Genomic DNA, 13,859 nt, shown 5'->3' with positions numbered 1-13,859 from the left:
ATTATAGACAGAAAAAATAACTTGTTAGATAATTGTAGGTATGCTAATTGTTAAACTTTTAGCTTGATAATGTCTGATCACCATGGTCTGCCTAATCACACCAGTTTTGCCTGCCACCATCTTCTGTGTTTATTGTGCAACGAAAAAATGACAAAAATTAAAAGAATTAGTGCCTCGCCTCAAGAAGGTGAAATCAGAAAATACATCTGACACAAGCAAACAGACTGACAAGGATGTGAGGAAATGATCAAGCCCGGAAAAAACAACTATTTTAAAAAACAACATACCTTTGTTGAACATTTTTTTCAAATTTCGAACATCATTGTTGACCCTGGCTTTGTACAATGGGAGATCACCAGGTCCAAGGTTGTACTGATATGAATCAGTACCATTTCCAGGTGTAACAATATAAATTGTATAGTTTCTGGTTCTCAAGATAGCAGAATTTTCTTCTTTAACCGTTTGAGGCCCCTTATCCTGAAAACTCAAAATACTCAAATGGCAATCTTCTGAATTAAGAAACAATTATTAACAAATTAGACAACACAATATTTACATTATATAACAAATTATACAAGGATACTTGGAAGATAATTTTTCTCATTTATTAAAAACCAAAACAAATTTATGGAAGGATAAATTATTTAAATTTTACTTCTTAAGCAAGCAATTTCTTCCTTATAAAACATTTGAACTAAATCAATATTAAAAAATAAATATTATATAAATGGGATATATTTTATCCATACATAGGGAATAAAATCTTCCGGCGATCTTGTGCAAATTAGTCCACAAGCTTCGACTCTCATCTGTACCGGAATGGTTGCATTGAGTACCCGGTCACAGGGGATAGTTTGAGCTATTCTTAAGTCGATTTCTCCTAAAAGTACATCTTGGCTGAATTTTAAATATCATTAACGCATTCGCGAAGTGTACCTTGTATACTGTCGAGTTCCATGACAGTGCTGTTCGGGTAGGATATCGTTATCCTCCCGACTGGAACAAGCAGTAAAAGGAGGGATGCCGCACCACCAAGCCCGCTAAATAGAGAGAGGAGTATCTAAAAAAATTAACAAAATCAAATTAAACAAAAATTTACAAAATTCACAATGCTAAGGTGGAAAATTCTTTGGTCAAACCAAGTGGCCGAAATATAAAAATCACTTAATTACAGTCCAACAGTATAATGTATGCATGGAATGAATTTTAACTAAAACAAACCATATTCATTCTATTTTTTTTTCTCAAATGGCTTAGATTTTGTTTATGTAACTACTACAAACAGTAAATAAAATACCCTCTTTTTATTTTATAAAAAACAAAAAGATTATAATAAAATATTTGTTATTTTTCTAATTAACTAGCCATAAATATTATAACAATTATTAGGAGGAGCTTAAATATCTAATAAATTGTTTGAACCCAAGGAGGTGGGTGCATAACTGATCTGTACATCGAATTAAATTAGTTATACCCAATGCCTTGGCTGTTTCCTCTTATATCTATCTTCCTATGCACTTCCTTACATCTCTTCACTTCCAGATCCTCCGTAAGGTCCCATCAACTTCATTTTTGCTCTTCTGACCTCTAACACCCCATAACACAGAAATACTGGGTTTAGTTGTGCCTTCCTCATCTGTACCTCCAACATGTGGAATTCCCTTCCTCACTCTAGCTGCTAAGCCCCATTGCTTTCCACCTTGAAGTCCCATTGCTTTAACTCTTGTCCTTACAGCTAGTCCCTTTTTAGTTTAATTTTAATTGCAGAAAAATTTTTATACAGCCTTATCAAGACTGAATCCTTGTAAATGTGTTGTAATCATATTTAATTAATCAAGGGGACTTCACGTCCCTGGATAATGTTATTTTGTGTGGTGGTTAGTGACCGTTAGCCAATTTTTATTTGGAGATCATGAGATGAGGTCTGGTGTGACGTAGGTTTTAGAAAAACATTTTCTTTATTGTGTCAATTTTTCGATCTTTATTGAGATCATCTTCAGGGCCTGGGATTTATAAACATTGTTTAAATTTTACAAATACACGAAGGATGGTGGAAAAAGAATTTATACAATGCTAGAAAATTTTAGATAAAAAATGAATTTGTATAATGCTAGAAAAGGTTAGATAAAAAAATGAATTTATACAATGCTAGAAAATGTTAGATAAAAAAATGCATTTATACGTTAGAAAATGTTAGATAAAAAAACGAATTTATACAATGCTAGAAAATTTTACTTAAAAAAATGAATTTATACAATGCTAGAAAATTTTAGACATTAAAAAATGAATTTATACAACGCTAGAAAATGTTAGATAAAAAAATGAATTTATACAATAATAGAAAATTTTAGACTAAAAAAAAAAAAAATAAATAAAAATGAATTTATACAACGCTAGAAAAATCATTTTTATTTTTTATTTTATTTTATTTTTTTTAGTGTAAAAGTTTTTAGCCTTGTATAAATTCACTTTTCTATCTAACATTTTCTAGCATTGTATAAATTCTTTTTTTCCACATCCTACATGTATTTGTAAAATTTAAACAATGTTTATAAATCCCACACTGTGAAAATGATCTCAATAAAGATCGAAATGTTGGCATGATAAAGAAAATGTTTTTCTAAAACCTACGTCACACCAGACCACATCTCACGATTTCTGAATAATAATGTTTATTTTTCATTTCAATATTCTTATGTTTTTAGCTGTTTTCTTTTATCTTCATTTCAAATTTATTTATAGAATTAGATTGTTTAAATATATTAATATTAAAATTACTCAAGCTATATTTTTTAATCTTGTTCTAAGGGATCATCAACGTGTTCACGTCGTGAAGAAATTTATTCAAAATTATAATCATGAAATAATATTTTGCCTTGTGTGTTGAAAAAAATTTACACATTTTGAACAACACAAATACATGCATGCATACAAAAGTGTATATCTATGGGAAAAAGCAATAATACCGCAGATATTTATTTTATGCCCTTACTAAAACCTCAACTTTATATGATTTTTAATAAGTTCTGAAGAATTCGGATGTTTCAAACTGCAGTTGTCACCAACGGCACTCCCAAACCGTCGACAATGGCCGTTCCATTGTGGAAAGGGACAAAACTCTTAGTTGTCGCATTTGTGACACTATGAATGGCTCCACTCCCATCGACATCTCTTCTTTTCATACGTTACATTTAATTAATTTCCCTATATTTTGTACTCTCCCAGTGAGTGCTCTCAATTTTTTTTAAATAAATTATTTTTCTCATTATTGAACTGCAATGCGATTGGAATTGAACTGAGTTTATACACGGAAGCTGTAAAGTCAAATATTAATAGTTTACTAATTAGTAGAAAAAAACCTAAATTTATCTGTATTAAATTAATTGTTTGTAAGAAAAACCTTTATTTAAATACATTTCTATAAAAATTTTAGCCATAGCATTTTACAATTTTTAATTCGTTATTCGTTTATATATCGATACATTTGTCGAACTTTTCTTTTTATAAAATGTACATATATGTATACAGGAAATTTGAGAAATTTTAGTATTTTACAGTTAAGAGAAAGCAAAAGCACCAATCATAAGTCAAATCATGTTAAAACAAACATTCAGCCGTTTCACTTTCCGAACATCGATCCGGTTCATTGGATCCCGTGGTGCTCAATGATTGAGGCCCGTGATGTGATTTCTCTTTCGGCCAATGGTTTTTAACCATAACAGTGCCATTAAATTGAAAAAATACTCACCTTAAAATTGCCAATTCTATCGGCGACCATGCCTGCGATGGGTGGCATAACGATCGCTACGATCGGCGTTACGGCAGCCATTATCGCTGTCTCTTCTATGTTGATGCCAAGTTCTCTCATATGTATGGTCAAGTACGGGTATAAGACGTACATAGCTTGAATAAATACAAAAAAAATTCGATTAGAAATATATTTTCCTTTTTTTTTAAATTAGCTAGTTGCATGTAATCGTGTAAATATCCATCGATGGATGTTCTGCTAAAGATCATCAGCAAGTACCACTTATAATTAACTTATAATTATTTTGGTTGAAAAAATTTCTTACTCTAGTTTTCAAGTCTTTCTATGTTTTTCCGTTAAGGAGGTTGCTTATGATCTGGAGTCTGAAAAAGCAAGGTCAGCTACTGTTTCCAGGCGTCGTAGTTTCATCTTTCCCTAACTTAGATAAATTAGTAAATGTACTTCGTCTTTGAAGCTGGGTTTTACAGTTGACAAATGTTTTTATACATCGACCTCAATATGGTCTCGCAGAGCTTCGCTTTTTACTTCAAATAATCGCCCTGAACCTCCCTTTACAAGTTCGTGTCAATTTATGTACCTCCGTAGTTTCAACACGTCTGTGAAATTCCTTCTCCAATAATTTCTCAACATTAACAAAATTAAGAGTTTCAAGGTCAATAGATTTCGCCAAATTTCATTTTATCCTTCTTGCACTTCTGCTAGTTATGCCAGAGAAAAGTATGCAATTCCCACAGAAGTAGGGAGGAAGTTCATAAAGACAGTACAGTGTACCTATAGGTTTCACTGAAAATAAGGTATTTCAAGTCGTTTTCTAAGAGATTTTGAACTATTTAAAAACAAATCTCGTCATGTATAAAGACTAAGCAGAGAAGTTTCTGTTGAGCAGTTATAACTGTGTGGATTGATTTGTTGAAGTCTGCGAAGTGATGAACAAGCAGTGCCAAGATTTAATCAAGCTATACTTACGATTGTAAAACATGTCTTTAATCATAAGGCAAACATTTCTGAAAGTGTTTACTTGTCACAGGTGAAATTCGCGTAAGTGGAAGGCATCCGTGCCTGCTTATAACCAGGATCAATGGAAATAGTGGTAAGACAAAATTTTGTAATGACCTGTTGACTGACGGCAAAGTTTATTTGTCTCTCCCTGCTTATAACCCTTAACAACGCTAAATATGACGAAATGCCGAAACCAGCATGGCAGTAGTCGAAAATGATTGCAGACATCATCTATACTATTTTTTTTTTTTTTTTTTTTTTTTTTTTTTTTTTTTTTTTTTTTTTTTTTTTTTTTTTTTTTTTTTTTTTTTTTTATTACCATCTGTATATGTTTATACATTTTGTAATTTTGTGACTTATATACACAGCACAGTTCATTTTGTCTTGAGGGGAGAGTGCAGCCATCGCTGCTCTCCCATTAATACTATTATTATTACTATTATACTATTAATAGAAAAATAGTTATCTTGTACTAGTAATTGATGATATATTTAACACAAAACACAATTAGAAAAACAAAACTAAAAGGTGTAGTTTGATTGTTTTCGATCTTGGTCGGCTTATTATCGCTGTTTCTGTTTGCAACGTTCATTTCAGCTTTCCGCGATCAACTATATGTCAAAGAAGGACCCGTACTTCCGACAACTGCCTTTCTGGTCCTTTTCTCCCTTTATGGCCGGGCCAGGTCAGAGTAGAGGAAATTTTTGTGTTTAGAAATTTGTTTTTTAATTCCGAGTAAATTTAAATTGCAGTAACGGCCAGTTATTGAGGCTTACTCCATGAATTTTCATCCAGATGGACTCGATGGGCTAATGAACCTTTCGAAATGCAATCCGTTGCGGTGCCGGTGGTCTCAATACCTCATAAGTACTTCCGTTTTCTCTGCAAGATCCTTTTGTTATGCGTCTCTCGTATGCCCAGCACGTACCCCGCATTCGAATCGGTTTCAACGGGACGGTAAATTTAACAATTTCCTGTCTCTCTTTTGGCAGATGCCATTTGATTTTAGCCAGGCCGGTTAATCGCTGTGGAAAATTTTACCATTTTCTTATCAAATGTCTTCAGCCTGGGCTAAAATATAAAATCGAATGGGAAACTTGTTTTCAGATTGTGGAAAAATTCCAACTCAAAATGTAGATGGATGTTTGCTGATAGGACATTACAATTAGCTGATTGATGGCCGGCAGAATTTTTTTTACACCTCTGATAACGTAATTGTTCTGACTGAAATGCATTTGGCCTTCTTCATATCCGTCGTGAACCAGTGTTTGTTTCTGGTATCTTGGTTCCGAGCTATTTCGCAAATTATAACCCAGTCCCACGTTCACACACATCAGTGAAAAACGATTATCTTTAAAATAAACTACAAGAAGAAAACAAATTTGCATAATTAATCTTTCTTTAATATAACGTACAGTGTCCGACTGTACATGTATGAATTCACGGTTCTCGTGGTTTTCCCATGCTAACCTTAATTTTTCAAATCCTAATCCAAAGCCACTTTACACAGCGGTCTGGAAATAAGCAGGATGGGTAAAATGAATCTACTTTTCCATTACATATTTGAATTCCTCCTGTCCTGTTTTGCTCGAAGATAGGATTTACGATTATTAGTTAAGTTTAATTGCCACAGCCCGTTCTGGATATATCACAAGCGTTTCTGCATTTCGCCACCTACAATTGTTGTCAGGGGTATAAGATGGAAGAGGGAAAGAATCAATTTTTCATTTATACGAATTTTGTATGGATCAAATAACAACCTGAGAGAAATATTTGCCTTTTTGCTAAATGACAGGTTTTTCTATTCTCCCAGACCACACTGAGTCAGGCACATTACTGCATTTCCATTTCGTCATCAAAAGTGGTTAGTTAGGGTTAAAAGTAGGGTGAGGGGAAGAATCGATTTAGCATTTATACGAATTTTGTGTGGATCAAATAACAACCTGGGTGAAATGTTTACCTTTATGCCAAATGACAGGTTTTCTATTGTCCCAGGACACCCCGGGCCAGTCAAAAACGTTTCTGCATTTCGCCACCTACAATGGTTGTCAGGGATATAAGATGGGCGAGGGAAAGGATCAATTTTTCGTTTATACAAATTTTGTGTGGATCCAAGAACAACCCGAGAGAAATATTACCTCTTTGCTAAATGAGGGTTTTTTCTATTGTCCCAGATCACCCTGGGTCAGAAAAGTTTATGCATTTCATCATCTAAAGTAGTTAGTCAGGGTTAAAAGTCGGGTGAGGGGAAAGTAGATTACATATTTACGGGGTATTCACTAAGTTTAATTTTTCAAACTCTAATCCAAAGCCGCTTTACACAGGATTTTCACTTTTCCCATTTAAGTTCCTTGCAAAGCTTCCCGGCATAATGCTAATTTCCTGTTCAATGGCAAATAGCCAAGGTTAAATCCCCTATTTTGCTTGCCAAATAATGGCAAATTTATTGTGTATAATTATTAATATTTAATGAAAATACTAAGTGTACAGATGAACGGAGAAAAAGATTAACTAATTTTACAAACTTTAGAATTAATACTAATTTCTGCTCAATTAAAAAATTGCGATAAAAATAAATAAAATGTGAGTTGTTTCGTATTTATTACGGTCAGTCAAGTAAGCCCAGGTAGGATTTTTTATTATTATTTATTTTATTTTATTTTTTTACAAATGCATACTTCGACGGATCAAGTAAAACATTTACTATTTGCATGTAAACAATATAAAAAATAGCGAGGACGCTTAATCCAGTGATGGTAGCAGTTAGTATATCCATATGTCCATGGTCTCAATATGATCCAAGAGGTGAGGTTGTCGAGGGGTCACCGACGCTTAAGTCTTCTGTTAGGATTATTTGATAATTTGGTGGATAATCGGTTTTTGTCGCAAGGGTTCGAATGATGGGGTAGTTTGGAATGGAAAGTTTTGTAGCGAGATTGGGCTAGTTGAGTGACAAGAGGTACATTTAGGTCGGTATGAATGGTATGATTGGAAACATTGACTATTGGTGTGAGGAATTTAGATTGAAGGGATTGGAATCGTTTGAGGTCGGAACACTCTGCAGTCCCGTGAAGTTCAAGTCCATATGTCCAAATGATAGTTAGAACCATGGATCGTCTGTCGAGTAGTCGTTTTAGCATGAAAATTCGTATTTTACAGCGCTGAAGTCGTGTATGGGGTTCCACGCCAGTCGTTTCCAGGTAACATCCAAGGTATCGTACACGGGATGGGAACGTTGTTGAGGTAAACTGGTGGTCTTCTTGTTTAGAGTGAATATTATATTTGTTTATTTGGTTTTGTTGATTTTGATTCTTCACTGTCGGAGCCAGCATTCTAGGATATGTAAGTGACTTTGGAGATTACGGGAAGCTGTGACAGGATCTTTATCAGGAGAAAGTATTGCGTATGAAAGATCATCGGCAAAGGTGAGGGTGAGGTTGCGTAGGTAGGCCGGAGGTATAAATTGAGTAAAGGAAAGGAGCGAGCACGCTGCCCTGTGGGACATCTTCTACAATAGGATGGACAATGAAGTTCTGGACACTTGGAAGTAAAGACCTTTAAGATAGAGTTTTAGGTTTAGGTAATAGGTTTCCCGGTAGGATGTTCTTTTGCTTCCACAACAGCTCAGAGTGAGGTAGGATTTGATAAATGAAAATATAATCGAAAAAATTTAGTCTAAAAGCTGCAAATCAACTATTTCTTTGCATTGTATGGTGGCAATTTTCAATAGGAGTGTCATCAGAAATACTACCTACTAAATACTACTGCTAAAAAAAAATCTCGTTTCCTTACAACTGATTACGTTCTGCAGTGGCAGAAGAAAGTTAAATATCAACTTTCAATTGTCGAGGATGAATGTGTGAATTAATTCGGGATAATTGTAAACATTTGTATTGCCAAGGGGATATGAGCAGGGTTAAAACACGATCGGAATTTCTTCTCCGCTCGTACGAACAGTTCCATATTCAATAGCAGAGAATATTCTTTAATTGTAAATGGCGTATGTGTAAACACGCAGGGTAATTTCTCGACCCACGGTGAGAAATTTCTTTTCTTGACTCTTCGCAATAATGAAATATGAAAGTAGGCTAGCGAAAAGTTAGTTTTTTAGGGCGAACAATGTTTTATTACTTCATCAAGTGCTTGAAACGAGTATGAGAATTAATTCCTCCTGCGACAAATATCACACGGTCAGAAATATCTGCTCTTGCGCCAAGATAGGATTTATAATTATTTAGGTAGGTTGACACAAACCATTGTGTGATATTTCAGAAGCGCTTCTGCATTTCGCCTTCTACAGTAGATGGTCAGGAATATAAGCAGGGTGGTGGAAAAAAACAATTTTGCAATAAGTAGCTTGATCGTCCTAGACCACCTGGAGCTTTCCGAAGTGTTTCTACATTTCGTTATCTTCATTCGTTGTAAGAGTTATAAGAAGGGTGAGACAAAGAACATTCTTCCTAGTTTTGCAAATCTTGTCTGGATCAAATAACAACCTGGCAAAAAATATTTGCCCAAAGAGAGGTTTTCCAATGTACAACCCTGGTCTGGGGTATAAGCAGGGTGACGCAAGGAACTTATTTCCATTTATGAAAATTTCTCCTGTGACAAATATCAGCGGATCTTCTAATATCTGCTCTTTTGAACAAATACTGGATTTACAATTATTAGTTTACGTTGGTTGCCATAAACCATTGTGGATATTTCAGGAGCGTTTCTACATTTTTTTAATCTACAATGTTTGATCAGGGTTATATAAGTAGGGTAAGGCGAAAGAATATATTTTGCATTTATACAAATTCTGCCTGTGTGAGGCAACACACAAACTTAAATACAAGCTTTCGTTAAAATTCAAAATTTACGATTAGTAGTTCAGCTCAATTGTCCAAGACAGTCCTGAATGTATTCGAAGCGATTTTGCATTACGCCATCTTGATTAGTTGTAAGGGGTTTTTTTTTTTTTTTTGATCTTGCATATTAGCCATAGTACGAATTCTTGTGTGTTCCAATTGGGGGTTATCGGGAAAAAAGGGCCAGAGGCGACGGTGGGAATCGAACCCACGACCGCGGCGTGAGAGTCTCTCATGCTAACCACTAGGCTGCCGCGGTCCCCGTTGTAAGGGTTATAAGCAGGGTGAGACAAAGGATCCATTATTGTATTTACGCGAATCTTGTCTGATAGCAACCTGGCAAATATTTTTGCCCAATGACAGATTTTCTATTATCCCACGCCACCCTGTGTCAGTCGGAAACGTTTCTGCATTACTCCATCCAGAATAGTTAGTATGGGAAAAAAGCAGGGTGAGGCAAGATACAATTTGTACGTATATTTTCTGGGTCTGGGCAGAAATGTTTCCTCAAAGATTTGCAGTACTAATTAAGCTTGGCTGCTACAAATCATTACGGATGATTTCCTGCATTTCGCCAGTTTCAATTTAGTCAGGGTTATTAGCAGGGTGAGAGCAAAAACGGAATTTGCTGTATGCGAATTTGGTCTAACAATAAGTCAAGTAACATACAGACAGAAATATCGATATTTTTGATTAGACAGCTGTTAAAATTATTAGTTTTACTTGATTGCCTCAGTCTATCTAGGTCTTTCCCTTGGAAGAAGATTTCTGCAGTTCGCCTTGAGTAGTTGTAAGGGTTATAAGCAGGGTGAGACAAAAGAACCGACTTTGTGTTTATGCGAATCTTGTGGCTTAAAGACAGGATTTACAATTTATTAGTTTTGCTCGGTTGCCACAAACCATTACGAATACCTCAGAAGCGTTTCTGCATTTCGCTATTTTCAGTTGTTGGTCAGGGTTATAAGCAGGGTGAGAGGAAAGAATCTTTGTTGGACACTTTACTGCTCAGCGTGAACAAAACAGGCAATTACATCACTTGTCAACTAATAAATACAATACGACCTGAAAAGCTGATCGATTGAATAAAACCTTGTGGTTTTCCTCTTCTCACTCTACATAATACTTTGGTTATGATGTAAAAATTAAGGACAACCGTCACATTTGCCTGATTTTTTTCAATGTTTCTCTTTCGATCAAAAAATCACTTTTCGTTCAATTGAAAAAAGTATTTTTACTTTTGATGGTTTCTTCATCTTCTTGAATGAAAATCCAAAAAGATCTTGGAAATTTGGTGTGAATCAATTAAAACCGTGATTGATTGCATCTTTCTATTTTTGACTTATCAGAAGTTTTAAACGATCAGGATAAAAGTAACAGCTACAGCTTTAAGTGTTAATAAAAACGTTACTCATTAAAAAAACCACAGACAATTACAAGTGCGATCAGTAATTTCGAAATTTAAATTTCACAGTGTTTCTTTTACAAAGGAAATCTTCAAATCAATAGGGAATGAATAACGCCGATTATCTAACTTGTTTAAGAGCAGATAAATGGCTGTTTCACTACTCTGACTAACTGATAAAGGGCTGAGGTAAACTAGTTTGGAATTTCACAAAGGATATCATGGTTCAACGGTGTTTAGTGTAACCGCAGGCCAACAATTTCGGGTCGCCAACCCGCCCGAAATATTCTTCTCCAGAATGACATAATGCGGTATAATTTCTCCCACAGATACTGTAATATATTGATTATAAAGAGGAAATACAAAATTGTTTGAGATGATAGTTTGTAGGTCGGACTAACAAGTAAACCTGTGAGTCAATAACTAAGGAAATCAAAAGATGAACTTTTTTTCGAGGTATTTCAACTACGAGGTTATACGAACCGTCGAGCTGCTGGTGTTTTTGAAAAAAAGCCAATTCGTAATTAGTAAGTCGGATTCGAATGCAGGGCCGCTGTATTCGAACACAGGACCTTTACTTTACAGAGATGAGCGCCGTGTCAACGCCTAACCATTGCGGCCCGATTCCCCTAAAGATGTACTTTAAACCCATTTAATGAGATCAAACTATGTAGTTCAAGAAAAACAAGGTGATTTATTTTTTTTAAATGCATCCTGGAGGAACCTGGCTTGTTGTTCGTTCATCCTGGTAATGGTAGTCCTGATAAAATAATAGTCCTGATTTTAAAATGTAAACTATTTTAGGGAGGTCTTCTAATGATTATGATGTATAGGAATTGTATTGACTTTGTGTTTCCCAGTTTGCACAAGTTGTACGTAAAGTATCTCTTGGTTTCCGAGTATATCTACTTTTTGTCCACACAGATCGATATTAAACTTTTTCTGAATTTTTGACGTTTCATGGTGGTTATAATCGAGTTTCGTTTATAACGAGCTAATCCACTCGCAGAATCATACTTAATCCTATTAATTCACTACTTTCGTGGTCCGCTTGACCAATTAATATATGACAATTAATTAAGGTTTTTAGTTGAGATGAAAAAAAGTTAATGGCACGAGAGGGATTCGAACCCACGACCTTCGGCTAGGTACGCCGCTGCTCTACCACCTGAGCTATCGTGACCTCGATCCAGTCGGATCCACTCCAGTTGATGTCCGAGTGGATCGAGGTCACGATAGCTCAGGTGGTAGAGCAGCGGCGTATCTAGCCGAAGGTCGTGGATTCGAATCCCTCTCGTGCCATTAACTTTTTTTCATCTCAACTAAAAACCTTAATTAATTGTCTTAACCCTATTTTTAAAATTGTGGATAAGGTGGCCTGTCATCCATTTCTGTGTGTCAGATTCAATTGTCTGAAACAAGTGTCAGATCCAGCAGTCGAACTTCTGCCATTTTTAATTAGATCTGATCGTCTGAAGTGATTGTTCCAAAAACGGGCCGGTCATCCATTTCCCACTATTGGATTCAATCGTCTGAAATTTTGGTCAGATCCAAAAGGTGGCTTGTCTTCCATTTCCGACCATTGGATTCAATTGTTTGAAATAATTGTCAGATCCAAAAGTAGGCCTGTCATCCATTTCTGACTATTGGATCGTATTGAAAAGCGTCATCATTAAGATGTGGAAACTTTGATTAATCATAACGACAGTAATGAAAAGTAAACAAAAAGAATTTTTGGTGCAAAATAGGCCATGAAAAAATTTTCAACATCGACATTCGTTAGAAACGATATCAGGCTTGCAATCTTCAAGGTGAACATTTAATTTATTTAAAAGGTTTTATCTTATTAAATCCATTATGTTTACTAGTCCAATTGACAAAATTACTTCTTTCAATTAATTATCCTTTTTAAGTAAGGACTTGGTCGAAATGAATAAGTTAGTGTCACGAGCGGGATTCGAACCCACGACCTGCGGCTTAATACGTCGCTGCTCTAAAAATTTGAGCTATCGTGACTTCGATCCAATCGGACCTTTCTAAAACCTTTCTAATTTTCCTCCTTTGTGCCATTTTTCGAATAGATCGAATTCAGTTCGAATCCCGCTTATGACACTAACTTTTTCGTCTCAACAAGACCTCGTATAAAAAGAATAATTAATTTTATCTTATGTTTAATGTGTGGTGATTAGTGACTGTTTGTCGATTATTATTCAGAAATCGTGAGCTGCGGTCTGGTGAGATGTATGTTTCAGAAAAACATTTTCTTTATCGTGCTAACGTTTCGATCTTTATTGAGATCATCTTCAGGGCCTGGGATTTACAAACATTGTTTAAATTGAACAAAAACATGTAGGATGTGGATAAATTCACTTTTTTCCACATTCCCAGGCCCTGAAGATGATCTCAATAAATATCGAAACGTTGGCACGATAAAGAAAATGTTTTTCTGAAACTTGCATCTGACCAGACCGCATCGCACTATTTCTGAATACTTATGTTCAATTACCAAAAAGTCAATGTTTTTTACTTTGTGTTAGATTCATTATTTTTAAGGAAGTTAAGTTCGTTACTTAATAACTAATTTTTTAAAACAATTCGTAACCTTAGAATCATTTTTTCCTAGGAATTAAACGTTAATTTTACACTAGTGCTAACTGATTTTTGAGAAATTAAGTAGATGTGTTTAAATTTAATATGAGCAACTTTTCTGTAGGTGTCGTTTCTGTCAGTATTTACAGGGCCATGACAATCTTACTTAAATTTTATAAAAGAACTTTGGAAACTCGTAAAAGTTATGTTGTAATTTTGTACTTTGATTGTTTAAAGTTACATTAAAAAA

General features: G+C 34.9%; 1 protein-coding gene across 3 annotated transcripts in view; it reads right to left on the bottom strand.

Annotated features, from left to right (window-relative positions):
• The window catches only part of LOC106668510, a 34,965-nt gene that overhangs the window by 2,649 nt on the left and 18,457 nt on the right, over positions 1–13,859 (bottom strand). For all 3 annotated transcript variants that reach the window (XM_014397348.2, XM_024230505.1, XM_014397349.2), the window contains exons 3-6: positions 3,749–3,903; positions 937–1,060; positions 750–880; positions 288–477 (exon numbers count right to left, since the gene is read on the bottom strand). In XM_014397348.2, coding sequence (XP_014252834.1) covers positions 288–477; positions 750–880; positions 937–1,060; positions 3,749–3,903 — 600 coding nt within the window. The remainder of the gene's footprint in view (positions 1–287; positions 478–749; positions 881–936; positions 1,061–3,748; positions 3,904–13,859) is intronic.

This window comes from Cimex lectularius, unplaced genomic scaffold, assembly GCF_000648675.2.
Source record: "Cimex lectularius strain Harlan isolate CLEC.00 unplaced genomic scaffold, Clec_2.1 scaffold36, whole genome shotgun sequence".
Taxonomy (NCBI): Eukaryota; Metazoa; Arthropoda; class Insecta; order Hemiptera; family Cimicidae; genus Cimex; species Cimex lectularius.
Note: the sequence above shows the minus strand (reverse complement) of the source record. Positions and strands in the feature narration are given on the sequence as shown.